This window comes from Nicotiana tabacum, chromosome 19, assembly GCF_000715075.1.
Source record: "Nicotiana tabacum cultivar K326 chromosome 19, ASM71507v2, whole genome shotgun sequence".
Taxonomy (NCBI): domain Eukaryota; kingdom Viridiplantae; phylum Streptophyta; class Magnoliopsida; order Solanales; family Solanaceae; genus Nicotiana; species Nicotiana tabacum.
Window position 1 is genome coordinate 8,042,389 of NC_134098.1, and position 23,913 is coordinate 8,066,301.

At 35.4% G+C, this 23,913-nt stretch overlaps 2 protein-coding genes across 2 annotated transcripts; one reads left to right on the forward strand and one right to left on the reverse strand.

Annotated features, from left to right (window-relative positions):
* Positions 1-952: 952 nt before the first annotated feature.
* On the forward strand, positions 953-2,742 carry LOC107789548 (glucan endo-1,3-beta-glucosidase, acidic). Its single transcript, NM_001325472.1, is given in 2 exon segments — positions 953-1,055; positions 1,651-2,742. Coding segments are annotated over 2 exon segments (1,071 nt in total). The 5' UTR covers positions 953-973; the 3' UTR covers positions 2,640-2,742.
* A 962-nt stretch (positions 2,743-3,704) lies between these two features.
* Positions 3,705-6,248, reverse strand: LOC142173363 (uncharacterized). The gene is made up of 4 exons (XM_075238944.1): positions 5,983-6,248; positions 4,701-5,878; positions 4,438-4,541; positions 3,705-4,115 (listed from the first exon to the last, which is right to left on the reverse strand). The coding sequence occupies exons 1-4, from the start codon at positions 6,246-6,248 to the stop codon at positions 3,705-3,707; spliced, it is 1,959 nt and encodes a 652-aa protein (XP_075095045.1).
* Between the last annotated feature and the right edge of the window lie 17,665 nt (positions 6,249-23,913).

Below are 23,913 nucleotides of genomic sequence, written 5' to 3' on the forward strand. Positions count from 1 at the left end.
AATTTTGGTTATTTTTAATTATTTGTCTCTAGAGTTCAATGAGCAGGTAACGTATTTATTCTTATTTGGTTGAATAAGATTTTATATTTTAACCCAAAAAACTCTTCATAGTGGAGTTTGTGCTATTATATGTTTAGAATCTTAAAAAAACAGAGGAAAACCATTGACTGTTCAATTTATAAGAACAAAAGTACATTAATAATAATTATTTAATAATTATGCGGGAGACTATATCTAAAGCATTACAATTCTAGCAAATTTCGTTAAATGTTATGTCATCTCAGATAGATAGATCAATTTAAATAAAAAGTGTATCTCTGTGTTTGTGGATTTCTTTGTCTGTTTTGTTTTTCCAAAACAAATTTAAGTGTTTCCTTTTACAACCTCTTGTCAATATTATATATCTTTTAAGATTTTTGCATACTCTTATGAAAGTCATTTTAATAGACATAATCATATGGGTATTTGTCTAAATTCTCTTTTTTCTCCTTAAACATATCACTTAATTAATATTAATACTAATTAAAAAGATAGGATGGATTTGAAAATACGAGTAATATTAAATGATTTCTCTAACACCTCAAATATTTTGAGACAAATTCAATTTGGAAAAAGTAGAAATATTTCAGAATATGGGAGTATCAAATACACGTAAATGAGTTGCTGTATGTCTAGTTGTGATAACGTAGATAATCACCACACATATATTTAAAGTAAAATGTTTAAATTTGCTGTTAAACTATTCGGAATTAAAGTATACGGAGGGCAAAGTTGTCCCTTCTCCGAATATTCGACCATTTTTTCTCACCACATCAGATTTGAACTTTCTACATTTTTTTTCCATAACGTGCTTCGCTGGGCAATTGACTTTGACTTTTTAAGTCTTTGTCGGTCTTCTTCTGCTTGCCAAATGGTTCCTTAAACGCACAATTTCAGCTCAAATGTTCCTTACTCTCTCATTTCCATTTTAGCTATGGCTTTGTGCATTAAAAATGGCTTTCTTGCGGCTGCCCTTGTACTTGTTGGGCTGTTAATGTGCAGCATCCAAATGATAGGTATCTCTCTCACACACACATGTACACTACATGTATATATATGCACCTTGTACCATGCGGATCAACTTATATACACTAATAGCGTAAATAACTTTTGTGGTAGTATTGATTTGCTCTTGTATTTTCTTATGCTTGGTTTACCTTTACTACTTAGGGATTCTGTTCTTATTTTTATTCCTATTTTTGTTTCTTTCAATTTGGTTGATCTATTAACTTGCGGTTATTTACTGTTTGTTGATATTGCTATTGCTTCTTTTTGATCTTTTTTTGAGCCGATGGTCTATCGAAAATAACCTCTCAGAAGGCAACGGTAAGGTCTGCGTACACTCTACCTCCCCAGACCCCATTTGTGAAATTACATTGAGTTTGTTATAATATTTTTATGTTGTATCATATAACCTACCTTATTTTTGTAAGTCACTTATTATGAATAGTTACCTATAGTTATTTCTAGGTAACCTGACACTATAATGTTGGTTTGAGAAGAATTTATATAGAAAATCATAGTTAGTGAGTCGACACCTAACTTATTTGGGGACTGTCGCATTGTTGCTGCCGTTGTTTATTCTAATGTACATTTTTTCTTATCATGCAGGGGCACAATCTATTGGAGTATGCTATGGAAAAATTGCCAACAATTTACCATCAGAACAAGATGTCATAAACCTATACAAGGCTAATGGCATTAGAAAGATGAGAATCTACTATCCAGATAAAAACATCTTCAAAGCTCTCAAAGGAAGTAACATTGAGATCATTCTTGATGTTCCAAATCAAGATCTTGAAGCCCTAGCCAATTCTTCAATAGCCAATGGTTGGGTTCAAGATAACATAAGAAGTCATTTCCCATATGTTAAATTCAAGTACATATCTATAGGAAATGAAGTATCTCCCATAAATAATGGTCAATATTCACAATTTCTTCTTCATGCAATGGAAAATGTGTACAATGCATTAGCAGCATCAGGGTTGCAAGATAAGATCAAGGTCACAACTGCAACATATTCAGGGCTCTTAGCAAACACCTACCCACCCAAAGCTAGTATATTTCGAGGAGAATTCAATAGTTTCATTAATCCCATAATCCAATTTCTAGCACAAAATAACCTTCCACTCTTAGCCAATGTCTACCCTTATTTTGTTCACATTTCCAACACTGCTGATGTCCCACTTTCTTATGCATTGTTCACACAACGAGGAAAAAATTCAGCAGGGTATCAAAATCTTTTTGATGCCATTTTGGATTCTATGTATTTTGCTGTAGAGAAAGCTGGAGGACCAAATGTGGAGATTATTGTATCTGAAAGTGGCTGGCCTTCTGAAGGAAACTCTGCAGCAACTATTGAAAATGCTCAAACTTATTACAGAAATTTGATTGATCATGTTAAAAGAGGGGCAGGAACTCCAAAGAAACCTGGAAAGTCTATAGAAACTTATTTATTTGCCATGTTTGATGAAAATGTTAAGAAAGGAGAAATCACAGAGAAACACTTTGGGCTCTTTTCTCCTGATCAGAGGGCAAAATATCAACTCAATTTCAATTCTTTGATGCCAATATATATTGATATATCTAGAGTGATATGAGTAATAAGGAGAACTGTTATGTTTTTCTCCAATTGAAAATGTAACTATGGTTTCACTTTGATATCTATATGTCATATTTATTGAAATCACGTCTTTTGGTTTTAAAGTCTCGCCTTCTATTGGCAAGTATCTGCTTAGTTTTCATATTAAAAATACTAAGCCTAAAAAGAGTGACTACCAATATATTCTTGACGACAAAAAAACTGTATGAAAGACCATTTTGCATTGGATGCTCTTTTTAACCTCCCTTCAATATGATGTTTTTTTGTCTTGGAGAGTGTAAGCCTACTTCTTCTCCAGAATTTTCTTTGTCATCAATACGACATGTTCTTAACATAACTACTCTTAATTTCTGATCAGTAACCATCCGGAAAAAAAAGAAAAATTAAGCAAGGGGATGACTCATATTCGATCAGAATGTTTGACTTTGGATCAACCCGGCCTGTATATTTCATAACATGTGTTTCATTGAAGAGGATGAACTACACTTTTTTCATTACCGCACCCAAGGCAGATCGAAACAAAGAATATCCACCAATATTTTCATTCTCTTGACCGGCTATGATACTGGTAATAAAGAGGTCTCTTTCTTCTCTCCAACACTATTTCTTTTTCCCTTCAAGATTCATTTATTTCTATTAGTTTTTACGTAAGCAATTTGCAGGAAGCATACGAAGTCTTTACTTTCGAAATCCATTTCTGAAGACACTGACACTAAAATAAAGTACTTTCGAGTTATTTTTTATTTGTTAGTGGTTTTGTGACTGGTTAGTCACTTTTCACATTACTTGGTGTATATCTTTTTATCTTTGGTTTTCCTTGTGTAAAGAAGATATTTGCGTTAGAATCAAAGATTGAGCAGAATTGGTGAATCCACGGTTAGATTTTCAGAGAGAAAAACGAGAGAAGAAATGAGTAAAGCTCTGTATTGAACAATTATGTTCTGTTGTTTTCTAGAATGTTCCCTACTCTCCTATATACAATGAGCCTATTACTATAATACAAAGAATACAACCGGACCAAGTAAATAATTATAATGGGCATGTGGCTCAACTACACTACCAACTAACTACATCCCAAATATGCAGCGTAACTCCAACACCCCCCCTCAAGTTGGAGGGTGGGCACACTCCCAACTTGCTTGATAAGATGCCATGCTGCAAACCTGTCAAAGACATAGTAAAAATACCAACTATCAAGTGTACCCTTCAAGTATCTCAAAACATATAATGCAATAGTCATGTGAGGAATTCTAAGGGCCTGTAAGAATTGGCTTAGATCCTGGAGAGTGAAGCACATGTCTGGCCTAGTGTGAGTTAAGTAATGCAGCTTCCCAACTAAACTCATATACTTGTCAGGTTGAGGTAACAGATCCCCAAGATCAGCATGTAGTGTATGTGAATTATCTAAAGGAGCAACAACCTCAGAAACATCAGAACAATGATATTCATCAAGCAAATCAGTAATGAACTTCTTCTGATGCAAAATAACACCCGAAGAATGATAAAGAACCTCAATACCCAAAAAATAACTAAGGAGTCCCAAGTCTTTAATTCTGAATTGATCATCCAAAAAATGACTTAAGAGGTAAAATCTCAGATAAATCATCTCCAGTTAGTATGATGTCATCCACATAAACAACAAAGAAAACAGTAGAGGGTTGAGTCTTCTTAACAAATAATGAATAGCCATTCAAAGATTGAGTATATCCTCTAGAACAAAGAGCTTGTGAAAACTTTGCATACCACTTTCGAGATGTTTGTCTAAGCCCATAAAGGGTTTTTTGAAGTTTGCATACCAAGGTGGCAGAATTGGAAGAGGTAGAAGGAACAGAAATCCTAGGAGGAATCTTCATGTAGACTTCTTCATCTAGGTAACCATGCAGAAATGCATTGCTGACATCTAATTGAAATAAAGGCTATTGCTTCTTAAGTGCAACATCAATCAAGCATCTGACAGTGCACATCTTGACAACAGGGGAGAAGGATTCATTAAAATCAATCCCTTCTACCTGAATGTCCTCTCTAACCACCAATATGGCCTATAATCTTTCCACGCTACCATCTGCTTTATATTTAATCTTTCCAATAGGTAGTTTCACAATTTTCCAGGTCTTATTTGCCTCTAAGGCTTCAAACTCTTTGGCCATAACTTCCTGCCAGGCAGGTCTTGCAGCAACATGAGTGTAAGAATGAGGTTCTACTAGAGCATGGTATGTAGCAGAAATGGAGGAAGGAGTGGAAGAAGAAAGGGAAGAAGGAAGTTGTACAAAATAGTCCCTCAAATGAGATGGTATTTGGTGGGTTGTAGAACTCTTTCTAATCACTGGAGTAGGACGAGTTTGAGGTCCTGATTGGCTGGGGTCAGCAATATGTATTGGGGAAGATGGCTGAATAGAATCAGATAAAGAATGATCAGGAACATGTGAAGCAATTGGAATAGGGATATCAGGAGAAGAAGATTCAGGTGGAGTGGAACTAGACAAATCAAAATGTGTATCAAAAGAGAACATGGGAAAGGAAAAAGATGGAGTAGAGGAAGAAGGGGTAGACTGCACCAATTGATAGGGAAACATAGATTCATGAAAAATGATATCTCTGGAGATCAACACAGACTTAGTATATAAGTTAAATATCTTGTAACCTTTTTTAGCATAGGGATAGCCAAAGAAAATATAAGGGAAAGCTCTTGGTTGAAACTTGTCCCTATGGCATTTAGGCACAGTTGCATAACATAGACAACCAAAAGGTTTTAAGTGAGAGTATGAAGGTGGACAGCCATAAAGAACTTCAAATGGTGTCTTGTTGCACAAAATTGAAGAAGGAAACCTATTGATAAGATAAGTTGCCGTTAAGACACAATCACCCCAAAAGTTGGTAGGAAGTTTGGATTGAAATAATAAAGCTCTTGAAGTTTCAAGTAGATGCTTGTGTTTTCTCTCTACCACCCCATTTTGTTGTGGGGTGTGGGGACAAGTAGTTTCATGAATTATTCTAGTGTCAGAAAAGAACTTAAGAGCTAAATTAGAAGATCCAAGATCTAAGGAATTATCACTCCTAATAACCTTTATAGGAAGTTGAAATTGTGCTTTAACTATTGCTATTAATGCCTTAATTAAGGTGAAGGCATAACTTTTGGAGTGCAGCAAATGTGTCCAGGTGGCCATACTGTAATCATCAACTGACTCAGAAAATATCTTTCCCCAGAATATGATTGAGTGTGGTAAGGTCCCCAGGTTTCTACATGTATAAGTTAAAACAGAGCAGTAGAATGAGTAGAGCTGTTTGGAAATGACAATCTAGGTTGTCTTGCTAAAGGGCAAATAGGACAAATGAAAGACTACCTTGCTGATAAAGAAGAGGAAATGGAAGGTATATTTTTCATTTGTGCAAAAGGAACATGACCCCGTCTGTGATGCCAAAGAACATCATTTATATTTATATGTTGGTTACTATTACAAGTTGATAATAAAACAGGATCATGAAGAGAATCCAGAACATCTACATTTGCATTCAAAGAAAAATCATGTACTTCAGCTATGGTATTAAAGCTAGAAACAGATGAATCAGAAACAACATGAAGAGGAATAGATTGTTTAATATTGTCCATGACATTATGGAAAATAGATGCGGGAGAAGTAGGTTGGTTGAAGTAGAATTCCATGGTCCATTCTACCAAGCTCCAGAAGCTTCTTCATAGAATGGGTATGTATAAGTATACATGAATAGAATGTGAATAAAATATAGCATTTGAATTGATCAATCAGTTTACTCACTGAAATCAAATTATAGTAAAAAATAGGTATGTATAAAACCTGATGAAGAGTGAGGGAAGGTAACAGAGTAAGGGATCCAGTACATGTGACCTTCACTTTGTAACCATTAGGCAAAGAAACTAGGTAAGGAATAAGCAGAGGAGTAATGTTGAAAAGAAGAGTTTTATTTGAAGTCATATGGTCAGTGGCTACAGAATTCACTATCCATATCCTTCCAGCTACATTAGTCAACATGCGCATTTTAGAATTACCATTCAGACACACATGTAGAGAAGAAGAACTACCAGCAAAGTTTGCAGAACCCATGATGATAGGTTGAGATGATGACTCATTGAGACCAGATTGCTGAAGAAGACTCATCAATTGAGTATATTGTTCTCTAGTTAGACCATGTACCAATGAATCCTCAGCATGTGAAGGAGTACCAGGAGACTGCCCTTCAACATTAGCAGCAGTACCAAACTTTTTACCTCTTGTGAACTTGAAATTCTGGGGAAACCCATGCAACTTATAATATTTTTCAATTGTATGACCAGGCTTCTTGCAGTACTTGCAAAACAGTGAAGCCTTGTTGTGATCAGAATTGATCCGCTGATTAGACTGATCAAATTTTAGTTTCTGAGGATATTGTTGCTGAGGTGAAAATTGAGGAGGAAACTTGTTGGAATTTGAAGGAGGCTGATTCAGAATAAGTTTGTCGATTTAGAAGGACCTGTCTTTATTTTTCATCTTGTAGAAGTATATTATAGACATTATCAAGAGAAGGCAATGGGTGCATCCTTAGGATATTGCTTCTAACTCCTATATAGACTTCATTTAGACCCATTAGAAATTGATGAACTTTAACTTCTTCCTTTTCTTTCTGAAGACCTTCTTTAGCAGTACAAGCACAAGCATTAGCATGACTATTGCGCATAATCTCCAGTTCATCCCAAAGTTTCTTAAGTTTATTAAAGTAAGAAGCAACATCTAGGGATCCTTGATAAGTGGAGGAAATTTCTCTTTTAATATCAAAGACTTTAGTCCCACTAACAGTCACATATCTGTTGTTTAATTATTTCCAAATACTCTCAGGTGTCTCTGAATATTGTACACTCTTTGCAATGTCTGGGGATAAGGAATTGGTCAACCATGATATGACCACATTGTTACACGTATCCCATTGTCTATACTGAGGAGAGATCTCAGCAGGTTTAATGCACGAGCCATCTATAAATCCTATTTTGTTTTTAGCAGACGGAGAAAGTATCATATTTCACTTCCAACCCCCAAAACATGTCCCAGAGAAAGGAACACTAACAAGAGATACGCCTGGCACATCAAAAGGAAGTAGAAACAAAGGACTAGTAGGTTCAGGAACGTAAGGACTAGTATTTGAACTGGAATCACCCATGATTTTAAAATAAATGCTCAAAAAAGAACTATTTTTTAACAAAGCTTAGTGTCCTAACAAAAATAAAATCAACAGATGTACAAAAATAGGAAAGAGTGTACCAAACTTCTTCGCGAAATGAGGAAATAAAAGGCCTTGAAGATTACTGAGATCTGAAACCCTAGCTTCGAAGAAAAACTTCCAAACAAAAAATCCAATTGATGAATGAATCACACAAATTTCTTAGAGATTGATGGCACTCCAACGCAATCGAGCAAATGAACTAGCAGAAGAAACAAAAACAAGATGAAACTCCGACCGCTAAGAACAAATGAGAAAATTCCGGTAGCTAACGAACTAAAACCTCCAACGGCAACACCGCTGAGATTAGGAGATGAAGGATAAATGATTTTATGGCTCTGATACCATGTTAGAATCAGAGATTGAGCAGAATTGATGAATCCACAGTTAGGGTTTCAGAGAGAAAAATGAGAGAAGAAATGAATAAACCTCTGTATTGAACAATTATGTTATGTTGTTCTCTAGAATGTTCCCTACTCTCCTATATACAATGAGCCTATTACTATAATACAAAGAATACAACCAGACCAAGTAAATAACTATAATGGATATGTGGCCTAATTACACTACCAACTAACTACATCCCAAATATGCAGTCTAAATATGTCATGTAACTCCAATAATTTATGTCGATTAAGAAGAGAACAAAGACAAGGTGATTGATGGAAGTGAATTTCCAGACAGAATAGAAGTAAACAATGACCCGTAGGTAAACATTTTGCAGGCGTTCTGAATCATGTACTAACTTAATCACACTCTAAATACAGAAAAGAAAAGTAAGCGCGTGGCATTTATTAAATTGTGCTAACGGTAGAAATGTTCTTTTCCTTAGATTTCAAAGCTGAAGAAGAATGTTACTACCTCCGTTCCAGTTTGTGTGAACCAATTTACTTTTTGGTCCGTTTCAAAAGAATGACCCCTTTTTAAATTTGGAAATAATTTTGCTTAAACATACAATTATATCCTTAATGAGAAATTTTTATAACCAAACAAATACCCTGGGCCCCTTTTTGAGTTGTTTAGGATCACAAATTTCAAAAGTCTTCATTTTTTCTTAAAGTTCGTGCCCTATCAAACATGTTCACATAAATTGGAATGGAGGGAGTACAACAATGAGTTTTATGGAAATAGCAAAACTGACTTCATATATTAGCCAAGACCATGAAATTGGGAAGGGAATGCTGGGATAAGTGTACAAGGGACTGGTTCCAAATGGCTGGAATGTTGCCATAAAGAGGCTCTATGCCTCAGAAAATTTGGAGGAAGAGTTTTTTTATGCGATTACAATTCTGGTTAGTCTGAGGCATCCAAATTTAGTCCCTTTAATGGGGTTTTTTTGCAGAGAGGGACGAGAAACTTTTGGTTTACAAATACATGCCAAATGGAAACTCTGGGGCTCATATTGAAGAAAACAAAAAAGAAAAGAAGAAAAATGGGATGAGAGGTGCCTAACTTTGTTGGAAAAAAAATGGGATAGGTGCCTAACTTTGTTGAAGAAAAAAATGGGATAGGTGCCTAACTTTGTTGAAATATTATAGGACTAAATCAACAACAAGTCATCTTCTTTGTAGTAGTTGGATGACAACTCTTACTATAAATAGAGGCCTCCATTCTTCATTTCAATCATACCAAAATAAGAGAGAAGCAATAGAAGTTAGAGAGAGTAATCCACAGATTATAGTCTGTGAGATAAATAGTGTGTGTGAGTAATATTGTAGTGAGATGTTTTAAATAAAGAGTGTTATTCTTTCGAAATTATAGTAGTCTCTTGACACTACTAAGTTGTAATATTATAGTGGTTATATTACTCCGTCCGGTTATTGTATTTTACCCATTAAAAGAGTTAGTGTTATTGTTACTTTCTTGTATTATTATTATTTCGCGTGAATATTATTCCTGTGCGGGATTATTATTTTTCCCAACAACGTGGTATTAGAGCCATGGCGAATAATGATCTGCTGTCTTTTCAGTACCCCTGTCTCACAAAAGATAATTATGAGATATGATATCTACGTATGAAAGATTTTCTTGGCTCCCAGGATGTGTGAAAAATCGTAGATAGAGGGTATACAAAACCCAATAATGAGGAAGATTTGACTCAAAATAATAAAGAAGTCTTTTCAAAGACAATGAAGAAGAATCAACAAGTTGTCACGCTCATCCATCAATGTCTGGATGATGCCATGTTTGAAAAGGTGGCAGATGCTACCACCTCAAAGGAAGCTTGTGAGATTTTACAAAATTCTCTTCAAGGAGTTGACAAGGTGAGGAAGGTAAAACTTAAAACTCTAAGGGCTGATTTTAAAGTTTTAAAAATGAAAGAATCTGAATGCATTTCAGATTATTATTCAAAAGTGAAAGTTGTTATGAATCAATTAAGAAGATACGGAGAGGACATAAAAGATGTCCATGTGGTAGAAAAGATCCTTCTCACTTTAACACCTAAATTTGATTTTGTGGTGTGTACTATTGAGGAGTCTAAAAATTTAGACTCCATGATAGCAGAGCAATTGGAGATAAGAAGTGTCATTGGAGCAACTTCTTAAAACTCAGGCATCCTTCAAGGATTATGGAGGTAAAAAAAGCTATCGAGGGAATGGACGGGGACGAGGCCGTGATGGTCATGGAAGAAAAAGAGGTAACGGTAACAACTTCAACAATGAAGTTAAAATCCACCAAACATTCAGAGGTTATGATCGTGGACATAGAAGAGGAAGAGGACGTGGCTACTACTAAGAAAACAATGGACAAAGGTATGACAAATCAAAAATTAAGTGTTATAATTGTCATAAATTTGGCCATTACTCTTGGGAATATCGTAGCAATGTTGAAGAAAAAGATAACCTTGTTGACGACAAGAAAGAAGAAGTTGAGTCAACGTTGTTGATATCACTCAAGGAAGAAGACATAGATGATTGCAGCTTGTGGTATTTGGATAATGGATCAAGCAATCATATGTGTGGATGCAAAGAGAAGTTTGTGAAGATCAATAAAATGGTGAGAGGTAATGTGTTCTTTGGAGATACCTCAAAGATTCAAATCGAAGGGATATGTACAATTCTGATCTCCTGTAAAAATGGTGATCACAAGTTAATTCAAGATGTTTATTATGTCCCAAAATTAAAAAGTAATATTTTGAGTTTGGACCAACTTCTTGAAAAGGAATATGATATCCACATGAAAAATATGCATCTTTAGATTCAAGTGGATTTCTAATTGCTAAAGTGCATATGGCAAAGAATAGATTATTTTCTCTGAATCTTAAGACAATTGATGCAAAGTATTTGAAGGCTAATGTGCAAGATGAATCATTATGTTGGCACATGCGATTTGAGCACTTGAATTTTGAAGCGCTCAAATCAATGGAAGAAAAGAACATGGTACATGGGATACCATCAATCAACAATCCAAATCAATTGTGTGAAGCTTGTCTTCTTGGAAAACATTCAAGGAGGAGTTTTCCAAAGGACGCCATGTCAAGATCAATCAAACCACTCCAGGTTGTTTACACTGATGTGTGTGGACCAATCAATCCACCTTCCTTTGGTAGGTTGAAAGCAGTGACGAGCTTGGACAATGGTCAGAGTCCAACACCAATAGCCAATAACAAGTCCTAACAATATAATAAAAAGCAGTATAAGTAATAACTCAAAGATATGATACTCAACTCGTTCACAGTTACGGAAAATAGGAATGCTTTTCATGTATAACAGTAAAACCCCAAATCTTTCATCGAAATCACAAAAATACTAGTATAGCAGAGAACTATGGGTTTTCCAAAATAAACTTTCAACAACAGATAAGATATTTCACTCTTAGATAGCATAAAAAAGTACACCTCTATGCCTACATGTTAATGTGCATGTGAAGCCATCAATGTTACAATACCATTTAGCATGAGGAAATGAATCTCATGCCTACATGCTAAGTATGCATGTCAAATATAATGCATCCCAGTGATGAACTCATGTACTCACACTCTCAGAGTACTCATTCTCATTGTCTCACACTTAATCACTCCATACACTTAAACACTCGGCACGTGGCACCAACGCTCACTATTGGCATGTCAGACTCTGAAGAGGCAGATCCTTCCCAAGCACTAATATAAAGCCAACCTGGCCTGCTGTGGCGTGCAGTCCAATACCATGATAATAAAGCATATAAGACATGCTTCAGCATGAAACCCAATCTATTTAATAATAATGTATGTATAAAGCCAATATGGCATGCTGCATAGTGCAGCCCGATCCATAAAATCACTCACAACACTGCTCTCAGGGCCCAACTCAATCATCAATCTCTCCAGTCTATCGGGCTCAATAATCTCTTACCAATCTGCCCAAACAATGATACCAATGATATGACAATAAATGATAACAGAGATGGAGATATAATATTCAAATGGATGAGTATGACTGAGTATATAGCTGTAATTTATGCAAATAACTCAACATCAGAGATGACCTCAGTGGGTCCCAACAGAATAAGCATATAGACTAAACATAATTTCTAACATGATTCACATCTCATATAATCAAACAAGTAAGGAGAACATGGAGGTAACAATATATAACAGCAAAACAAGTCTGATCATAGTCTAATAGTCGACAAGAAACATGATTTTCCTGTTGTATGCCCACACGCTCGTCACCCAGCATGTGCGTTGCCTCAATAAATCTCTTATAACATTGTCCCGAGGGCTAAATATCCTCAAATCCAAGTTTAAATATGTTACTTACCTCGAACAAACTGAATTCAAAATCAAGCAATCTAAATAATACTCTATAAATTCCACCCGGCACGTACCGACCTCCGAACGGCTCAAAACTAGCCAAAAGCAACTCAAGAACATCAAATAATGCCAAAGGAAACAAACCCAATCGATAAAGGTCGAATCTTTAATCAAACGACTAAACTCAACCAAAAATTCAAACCTGAGACCGCATCTCGGAACCCCTACAAACTTGCAAAATTTGACAACTCATTCAATTACGAGTCCTACCATACTAGTTTCACTCAAATCCGACTCTGAATCGATGTTCAAAACTCAAAAAAGTCACTTTATGAAAGTTTAGACAAAAATCCTCAATTTCTCTATCAAAATCATCAATCAAATGCCAAAATCTAAGATGGATCGTGAAATATATTCAAAACCGAGTAAAAAATACTTACCCCAATCCATGTGATAAAAATCGCCTCAATAATCACCTCAATCCGAGCTTCATAGCTCACAATATGCTAAAATGTATGAAACATTCGAAATAGATCTAGTTTTTTATACACTATTCACAAACCTCACGGTCATGATTCTAAAATTTCCCAGGACAATGTCTACCCTATGCGATCGCGGCCATTTCCAAGAGATCGCGATGAATAAAATTCCATTAACCCTTCCCAAACTCTTGTCGGATAGTCTATAGTATATCAGCCATAGCGTTTTGTATATAACTCCAAATTACAAACGGTTTAATCTTTTGAAAAATACACACAGAAGATTACAACTTTTATTTTTGGATTATCTCCAAGTTCCTTATCGATTGTAAGATATAAGCTTCCAAAGTCAGGTTGACATCAAACGTTTCCTCTAAGCCATCGCGAAAGGCTTCTGCAATCACGATTCACAGTGCCCAAGCAGCAAATATGCTCTTCGCTAATGCGACCCAAAGTCGGTGATCAGAATGCACACCCCTATGACAAAAAACCAGCAACTACAAATGGCCTAGAAATGTCTGAAACTCATCCGAGCTCCTCGGGACCCCGTCTGAACATACCAACAAGTCCCAAAATATAACACATGCCTATTCGAGTCCTCAAATCACACATAACAACATGAAAATCAAGAATCTTCGATCAAGATCAATCTCTTAAGTTCATAAAGTTCAAACTACGAACCAAGCGTCTGGTTCAAGCCTAACCAACCCGAAATGAACCCATATTTTGCATATAAGTTTTGAATGACATAACGAACCTATTCCGACTCTCAGTCAAACTTATGATCATTCCAAACCTTCAAATTTCCAACTTTCATCAATTAGTGATGAAACCTTCTAGAAATATTCAAATGAAAATCTGTGCATACGCCAAAGTCTAAAATCACTATCCGAAACCATCAAAACTCTAATTCGAGGTCAAATACTCAAAAGTCAAACTTGATTAACTCTTCCAACTTAAAGCTTTAAACTTGAAATTCATTCTTCCAAACTAATTCTGAATCACTCAAACATCAAAACCGACGATACACACAAGTCATAATAAATTACACGGAGTTACGCATGCCTTCAAACCACCAAGCGACGTGCAAATGCTCAAAATCAATGGTTGGGCCGTTACATGACAAGCATGTACACAAACCTATATGTAAATAATTGACTGGTTTAGACTCTTACGTCACCTATAGGCATTCAATTAAAGTTGCTATTATTTGTCCTGTCTTTCGTTGTCAAGTTTATACTTACATGCCTTAGCTAAAGTTTGTATTACATGTTCTATTTTTCATTTGTCGAGATTACTTTTATATGCATTTAGTAGTACTTTTTATTACATGTTATTTAACCCATTGTTGAGTTATTCTCATGCATTTATTTGTAGTTGATAGTTCATGCTATGTCTTTCCTTCTTGAGCCTACGTTATGCATTTGATTTAAAGTTGCTATTTTATGAAAATACCTTCATTGTTGAGTTATTGAAGTTGTAGTTGTAGAAAGTTATTAATACGGTTGGGGTTGAAATTATTGGTTATTGGAATATCTTATCTTATTGAGTTGTTTCTCATTCATTTTGTTATTATTGAGATTCTTATACACATTGTGCTTGAGTCGTGGGCTACATGTTGTGGTAACCTTGTTATTGTTGATTTGGTAATGTTGTGGCATATGGGCACGTCTGGTGCGAGTTGATTATTGTGTTATGATATTGATGTGCATGCGGCGGTATAAAGATAGGGGTTAATGTGCATGCAGCGACATAAGATGGGATTTATGTGCGTGTTGCTAGTAAGGAAATTACTTGAAGCCACGCGACTACATAAGGAGGCTAAAGTGCATGTAGCTATTTCGGAAAACATATTTTCAAAAATATCTAAATGTAATGCTCATATGGAGGTATAAAGAAAGGTTGTGATTTTGAAATGTGAAATGCGAATATGAGGCGTGGTACCTCGATATGATTTTGTTGTGCATTTTATATTTGAAAGGCTTATTGATTTGAACGATTATTATTTTTCCTTAAATCATCTTACCTGTGATTTGTTGTGTTGCTTTAATGTGCCAACCTATGCCTCTGTGTTACTTGGTGAATTGAGTTTTAAGATAAATTTACTTTTGTGGAGTCGTTATCTCATACTCTGTTGAGTTGTTGGTAACGTAACTGTTTTAAACAAAAGAATTATTAACATGCTTTATTTTATGTGACTCTTAATTGGGTTCTCAAATTAAACTCATTACCTTGTTTGATGTTTTACTTTACCTGAAATTGTTATCGCGCCTTACTTTAACAAATTCTTAATTTAATTCGTTAACATATCTGATGTTTTTCTTAATTTAAAAATGTTGTTTTACTTTACCTTATTGATTTCTAAACTAAACTCATTTGATACTCTATTTTGTACATATTTTATTTTACATTATTTGTTTTTTAAAATAAACTCATTATCTTATTTGACTCCTTACTTTATTCAAGATTGTTATTATGCCTTATTATATTTAAATAAACCTCTCGAATATTTTATTTGGTATTTGACACAGATACAATGTATATGATAACAAGTGGACTTTGCAGTGCGAAGGCGATTGATAATGTGAGCACGAGGTGCCATGCATGTAAAATTCGGAATTATGGCTTATGATTTGTGGTTATGAGGTATGGTGCCTTGGGGTAATTCTTGTTGCAAGTCATGCGTTGGGAACAATTTGATTACTTGAATTGTTATCTGTTTTCCTAAGTTGAGTTCATTCATATTTCATCTGTGTTCTGATTATGTTGTTGTTTTATTACCCGTTTGCTTCTTGTTGCCAATTCTTTTTCTATTATTCCCTTGTTGGTTTTATATTAATAATCTTTATGTTGTTAGCCTTACATTAACTTTCTTTCCATTACTAGATTTATGTTAATATCTTGCACAAATTTTAGGTCTAGTGAGTGTCTCGATATACCTCATCACTAATCCACTGAGGTTAGTCTTGATACTTACACGGTACCGTTGTGGTGTAGTCATGCTATACCTATGCACATTTTTTGTGCAGATCCAGGTACTTCTGATCATGTTGGTTCTTGAGCGTTGTGTCTGCGTGGCTAGAGACTTCAAGGTAGACCTGCTTGATATTCGCAGGCCTCAAAGTCACCTTCAAATATTATCTTTACTGTTGTTTATCTTCATTTCAGAACAATATTGTATTTAGAAATACTAGTATATGTCAGTAGAGCTTATGACTTTGTACTTCCGGTTCTGGGGATTATATAATATTTGTTCAGTTTTAGTTAGGTTATCCCATTTATCAGTTTAAGTTTTATATAGTTAAGATGATAATCTCTGTTAGATCTCCTAATGTGTTAGGCTTACCTAGTCTTAGAGATTAGGTGCCATAATGATTCCTAAGGTGGGATTTGTTATGACCCAAAATCCCACCATAGACGTCGTGATGGAATTTAGTCTGTAAGACTAAGTAAGCCGATCATAATACCAATTCAAGCCATATTGTTTTTGAACATATAATTTAAGTATCAAAACCAGCAGCGAAAATATTCAAACAAACTCCCAAGACTGGTAATACTAAGACACAGACTCTAACTGAATACATGAAATGATCTCAAGGATTGAATATACAATATTGTTCGAATAAGAGTTAATAGTACATTAAAATAGAAAGGATCCAAGGGACTGAAACGACCAAGTAGCTCTACCTTGAATCCTTGCGATCAACACACTCAATCTGCCCGAGTCGGATATATCTAATACTTGGCTCTGCACAAAAACGTGCAGAAGTGTAGTATGTGTACACCACAATCGATACCCAATAAGTATCAAGACTAACCTCGGTGGAGTAGTGACAAGGCACAGCCAAGACACTCACTAGTCAAATAACCTGTGCAATATAGCAGTATACAATAGTATTGGAAAATAACTAGCACTGATATTTAACAAAACTCAACTAGTGATATAAACAACAAGGCACAAGAACACCATAATTATTTCTCAAATGAATAAGAAACACAAGTGCAACCAACTAATCAAGTCTTTCAAATATAAATCACATATAATTCTTTTTAATAAATACCTTTCGAATATATTTTTTTCAAATAAATGTCTTTCGAATATAAAATTCTTTCAAATAAATATCTTTCGAACATAAAATTCTTTCAAATAATTATCTTTAGAATATAATTTTTTTCAAATAAAAGTTACTCTATGAAATCTCATTTCATAATCATAAAACACGGATCTCAACCCACTTTCATATTTTCGTAACACGGGTCCCAGCCCACTTTCATATTTTCACGGCACCCCGTTCCTATATTTCTATCAAAACAGCACGGACAACTCACGTGCCAATAATAAAAATTATCATATTTTCCCCGGCACCTTGCGCCCACATTTCATATATGTTACAACGTGCAACCCGATCCCGTATAACATTAATCATACCTGTTGCGGGGTTCAACCCGATCCCATATAATATAATCCGCTCGGCAATAGCCACAGGCTCACAATTTCAACATAGATCATAATATTATCAAGTTCACCAAAACAACAAGACAAGTTGCACAAGATATAAAAATAAACATAAGGAAATTCACAACATCACATGAAAATTACCATCACAATAACCCCACATCATCATATAGCATCCCTGACAATAGCCACTCTTATCTCTCCTATAGCCACCATTATCACTCCTATAATAGCCCCCCTTATCCCTCCGCCCTAACAGTATTAATATCCACCCTTATCGATCTTATAGACATACTTATCTCTCGTATAATAGCCTCCCTTATCGCTCAGTTTAATAGCCTCCTTTATCACTCCGGCCAGACAATATCTCAACACGCATAATAATAGTGAAATACCACCCTTATTCCCACATAGTGTCAACAATGGAATTCCACCTTTATAAGCCGCATAACAGTAAGCCAAATCACATAACAATTCACACAAAATATTATCACAACATTATCAACTCGTATTTACAAATTGCATGTAGGCTACAACCTTTCCAAAGGTACAACAAAGTCAATTAATTTCATAACAGATAGTCCATGGCTCAACACAATGCATATAAAATGTCAAAAACAACAATATGGATGGAAAAATAACTCAACATAGGGCAACACCTTCTTTAATCTAAATTTTAGATAAATATATAAACGTCTCAATTTAAACTTATTTAATTAATTATTTGCATATGAAAAATCGATAATAAGATTATTTCCAAGAAATATCAAATCAACAACCACACGAAATTCACATAAAAATCCAAGTGGTAATCACACCAAATTATCATATAAAATACAAACTCGACAAATAAGGAATGGGGCATGACAAATCAAGGATTTACTAAATTTCAACAATTTTCCAATTTAATACAAAAGGGCGTCTACGAATTTCAACTAACATAATTTGTACATATAAACTAAGTACGTATTCGTCACCTCGCGTACATGCTTTTCAATTACACAATTTCCACATAAGACTCAATGCCTAAGGAAAATTTTCCCACTTAAGGTTAGGCAAGGTACTTACCTTTTTGAAGTTATGTCGATATTCCAAAATAGATTTCTCTCTTAAATTGACCTCCGGACAACTCAAATCTATCCAAATTAATTGTATAACTTCATTAAAGTTCATCGGATACAATTCCAGATAATAAAACCTCGACTTAAAATTTTACATTAAAAAGTCAACCAAGAGTTAACGTAAGACCCTCCTCTCGGAAACCGACAGAATTTTCATGAAATTCAAATACACATTCTGATACGCGTTCAACCATACCAATTTGATTAAATTCCGATAACAACTCGGCCTCCAAATCTAAATTTTTCATTTTTTGAACTAATTTCCAAAAATTTCAATTTCTTCCATTTAAATCTGAATTAAATGATGAATATAACCATGGATTTACGAAATATAATCAAAACTGAGTAGGAAACACTTACCTTAATTCATTTGGTGAAAATCCTCTCAAAAACCGCCCAAATCCGAGTTCCCTAGCTCCAAAAATGTTGAAATGAGCTAAAAACAAATCTGGTCAATAAACACCCATTTCCCGTCACTAAAAGTACATTTCTCGTCACTAAAGGTCCACACCAGAACATGCTTGCACCAGCAATTTAATATTTCACTAAAAAGGATCTAACTCCACCATACAGACTAGGAATTCGGTGATTCTTATTCCTATGAGTCACAAATAATAATACGAACCTAGTCGTTCAATCGAAACTCTATTCGGAGCTCATTTGCTAAATGTGATACCAATTTAGTTCGTTAAATAGTTAACTCGTATTTTGTGCTAAAACCCAATCGTGACTTGATGAAATTATACCAAACATTCCAAATCATTCCTATAATTCATTATCAAACTCTCGGAAGTCTCAAAATCTAATTTTGATCTCTAAAACAAAAAATGGACCTTTGGATCATTACATGCTTATGCTTAAAACACCAAACTCTTCCCAGGCATCCTGTAGAGTATCAACCATATCTTTTTGTACCCTACCCTAACTACCAATCGATTTAAACTTATGAAAACTAAATACAAAGGTCTACAAATTTTATTTTTGGATCATCGCTAAATTCCGTTTAGATTACGAGATATAAGCTTCCAAAATAAGCCATGTGCATCAGAAATTTCTACGATGCACATTGACAGGCAAAACACTTGTTGTACTAGGCCTCAGTTAATATATCATAACATTCTGTAAAGATGTCTAAATAATGAATATAAGCTTACAGAGCTACAACTTGCATTTTCAAATCATCTCCAAATTCCTTACAGATTACGAGATATAAGGTTCGGAACTCGACCATGTACAACAAACATTTCTGCGATGCAAAGTGCTTTAACAGTTAAAAATTACCTAGAAATGGTCTGAAACCACTCTGAAACTCACTCAAGCCCCTCAAGACCCCGTCCGAACATACAAACAAGTCTCAAAACATATTATGGACTTAGTCGAGGCCTTAAATCATATCAAACAACACTAAAACACGAATTCGAAATTCTACATTTCATGTCGAAACCTATCAAACCCATCCAAAATGACTCCAAATTTTGCATGCATGTCATAAATGATATTACGGAGTCATTTCAATTTCCAGAATTGAATTTCGACCCCGATATCAATAAAGTCAACTCTCGGACAAACTTTCCAAAACTCTTCCATTTTCCAACTTTCGCCAAAATGCGTCAAATTGACCTACGGACTTCCAAATCCAATTACGGACATACGCCTAAGTCTGAAATCACTATACAAAGCTATTGAAATTATCAAAAATCTATTCTAGAGTCGTTTGCTCAAAAGTCAAACTCCGATCAACTCTTTTCATTTAAGCTTCAAAAATAAGGATTGTTCTTCCAATTTAATTCCAAACCTTCCAAAACCAAACTCGACCGCACACGCAAGTCATAATACATATTACGAAGTTGCTCAGAACCTTAAGTCTTTGAACGGGGTTTTTAGCAGATTTTTAGTAGTGTAAGGAGGTGCGAGAGGTTGGTAGTAATAAGTCTAAAGAGAGGTAGAGCTAGACCGAGGAAGAATTGGGGAGAGGTGATTAGACAGGACATGACACATTTTTAGCTCACCGAGAACTTGACCCTAAATAGGAGAGCATGGAGGTCGATAATTAGGGTAGAAGGTTTATAGGTAGTCGAGCGATTTTTCTCTTTTATGTGGGACAACTTAGTTCTAGCTTAGAGCACCTTAGTTGCTCCCTCTTATCCTTATCAATTTATTATTATTATCTTATTCATTAATTTTATTACTACTGTTGTTTTTTTTAGTTTGGTTATCTTTACTATTTTTGTTATCAATACTTTTCTTTTCTTTAATATTTTTATCATATATTGTTTACTCTTGCGCATTCAAACCTATTTTCAAAATTATTTTTTAAGCTAATGGTCTATGAGAAACAACCTCTCTACTTCACACGAAGGTTGCGTACATCCTACTCTCCCCGGACCCCACTTGTAGAATAACACTAGGTATGTTATTGTTATGCAGTATGATATATGATCATGCCCGACTATACTTTGTAAAAAGAACTAAGCGGTCGCTGCAAATATAATTCAATCTAACAGTCCGAAATCGAATTCCACATATATATAAAGTTTAGGTGCAATTTTTTGTTATCACTAAAAAGACAAGTTCGAATAATTTTTTTGAGTTATAAATTTTAAATTTTTTATTTCTAACTAAGTAACTAACAAATATTAAAAGGCAGTAAAACTATCAACTAATGAGGATGAGGTTGGAAATAAGATTAAGGAGGCCAAGATTTATGATTTTTTTCAACTGTCAGATTTCTTTCCGCTATGTCTCCTATAATTTCACTAAGTATTCTCTACTGACTGTGAGCACTTCAGGTACCGTAAGTTATCTTTCGAGCAACTACAATAATTTATATCACGATCCAAAGTTCTATCAATATCGTGATGATACCTAACTCGTCCGCTAGGTAAGTCAAACAATGTAAGATACTACTAAACTGAGAAATCATCAATATATTAATAAAACTGTAACACAATTCAATATGCAATAACCCCAATTGGTATTATAAGTCAAGAGCCACTATAATTTAGAATTACAAATTTGGAGAAATAAATAAATACAATGTATTTTTGAAAATTACATAAATAGAAATGAAATTTTAAGTTACCATGTTCCTTAAGTCCATATAGGTTGTCGGCGCATTAGTTAGCCCGAATAATATTACAAGGAACTCAAAATGTTCATATCTCGTTCTAAAATATTCTTTGGAATATCTTCCTCCTTAACCCGCAGTTGGAGATACCCAGACGGTAAGTCGATCTTGAAAAAGCATTTAGCACCTTGAAGTTGATCAAACAAATCATCAATTTAGGAAGTAAATACTTATTCTTAATCGTAACTTTATTTAGCTGGCGGTAATCAATACAAATTCTTAACGAACTATCCTTTTTACGCACAAACAGTACCGGCGCTCCCTACGGAGAAGTGCTAGGACTAATGAAGCCCTATCCAATAGATCTTTCAACTGCTCTTTCAATTCACGCAACTCTCCTGGAGCCATTCTTTAAGGAGGAATAGATATAGGCTGAGTGTTAGGAAGCACATCAATACTGAATTAAGTCTCCTTTTCTGGCGGAAGATCCAGAAGTTCATCCGAGAACACATCTGGGAACTCATTCACCACTAGAACAGATTGGAGAGTTTGTGGTTCCTCTTTTGCATCTCTAAACCTTACTAGATGGTATATACAACCCATGGAAATCATCTTCGTTGCCTTAAGGTAGGAAATAAACCGACCTTAGGAGCTACGTCACTACCCTTCCACTCTAAAATTGGCTTACTAGGAAAATGAAATCTAAAGAGATTTGCGCAGTAATCAACATTAGCATAGCAAGACACCAACCAGTCTATACCCATTATTACGTCAAAATCTATAATTTCTAACTTTACTAGATCCGCCAAGGTATAATGGTTACACCTTATCACCACACAACCTCGATATACCATCCTAGCTACTACTGGCTTACCCACTGGTGTAGCTACTGCAAAGGGTCTTCTTCACAACTCAAGTTCAATAACAAATTTATTGGCAAAAAGGGGTAACATACTATAAGGTAGAACTCGGATCTATAAATGCATATACATCATAAGAAAAAACTAATAGTATACATGTGACAATATCAGGTGATGACTCCTGATCTTGCCATCCTGTCAAAGCATATATACGGTTCTGACCACCGCCAGAGCGATGCTTCACCCCTGCCTCTGCCTCTACAAGCTGATGTTTGAGGTTCACGCCCTGGTGGAGGCACAGAAGATGATGAGGCTCTACTGATCCAATTGGCTGGGACATACTACCCTTGTCCCTAAACGGACAATCACGCATAAAATAACTGGGTCTCCAAAAGTGTAACATACATTAGAACCCTGATCGCACCACCCAGAATGGGCACAACCACATTGATTACATTGCAGAGGAGGTGGCCTCATTTGTGGTGAATCTCTCCATTATTGAAAAATTGAAGCCTGCAAATTCTTACCAGACCCGGAATAAGCAACCCTATCATATCGCAACCTCTAAACCTATGGAGGTGTAATAGGTACAAGATATGCTGAGTGCCTAGAAGATTATGGCCTAGGTCTACCTCGAGAAACCTCAAACTGTCTAGCAAGCCTAGCCCTCCTATCCTTACCCCAATCATGGTCCTCACGTTGTTGTCATTCCCAATCCTCCACGTTCTAGGCATATGCCTGGATAAGAGAGATATCCATAATGTCAAGCAAATTGGCCGTAGTGCATTCATTAATCAAGTGCGGCTTGAGTCCAACCACAAACCAGTGCACCCAATCTTCCATATCAGCCACAACCGAGGGAGCATACCTAGCCAAAGAATTGACTCAGAGGCTATACTCCCGCACACTCATACTCCCCTGTTAGAGAGTTATAAACCTGTCTATCTTTGCCTGACGAGTATCTATTGGAAAGTAATGATGTAAGAATGCCTCCAAAAAACTCTTTCTATATCGATGTAGACCATTCCTAAGTCTCATACCATCCTACTATTATGTCCCGCAATCAATAGGATGCTAACTCTACAGCCTCGGTATCACTAGAATGCATTATCACCAGGTTCTCAACATATGATCAATAAATTATGCGGGTCCCCGCCGGACTCAGCTTCAGTGAACGTTGAGGGATCAAGCGTAATGAAATCCCTAACTCGAGCACTCACAACCCTATCAAAAGAACTTGTGTCTGTACCTGTCTGGCACTGAGCCTGAGCTATTACCAATCTAGTCAATAATCGTACTGCACTCCGCATATTCATATCCTCATCATG

Excerpts from the sequence above, each read along its gene's own strand:
- LOC142173363 (XM_075238944.1), bottom strand. The coding sequence starts at position 6,248 with ATGGACAATATTAAACAATCTATTCCTCTTCATGTTGTTTCTGATTCA. Across the intron at positions 5,879-5,982 it reads TCCTCTTCTTTATCAGCAAG|AAACCTGGGGACCTTACCAC; the intron begins GTAGTCTTTCAT and ends TTATACATGTAG. Across the intron at positions 4,542-4,700 it reads GATTAAATATAAAGCAGATG|ATGTCAGCAATGCATTTCTG; the intron begins GTAGCGTGGAAA and ends TATTTCAATTAG.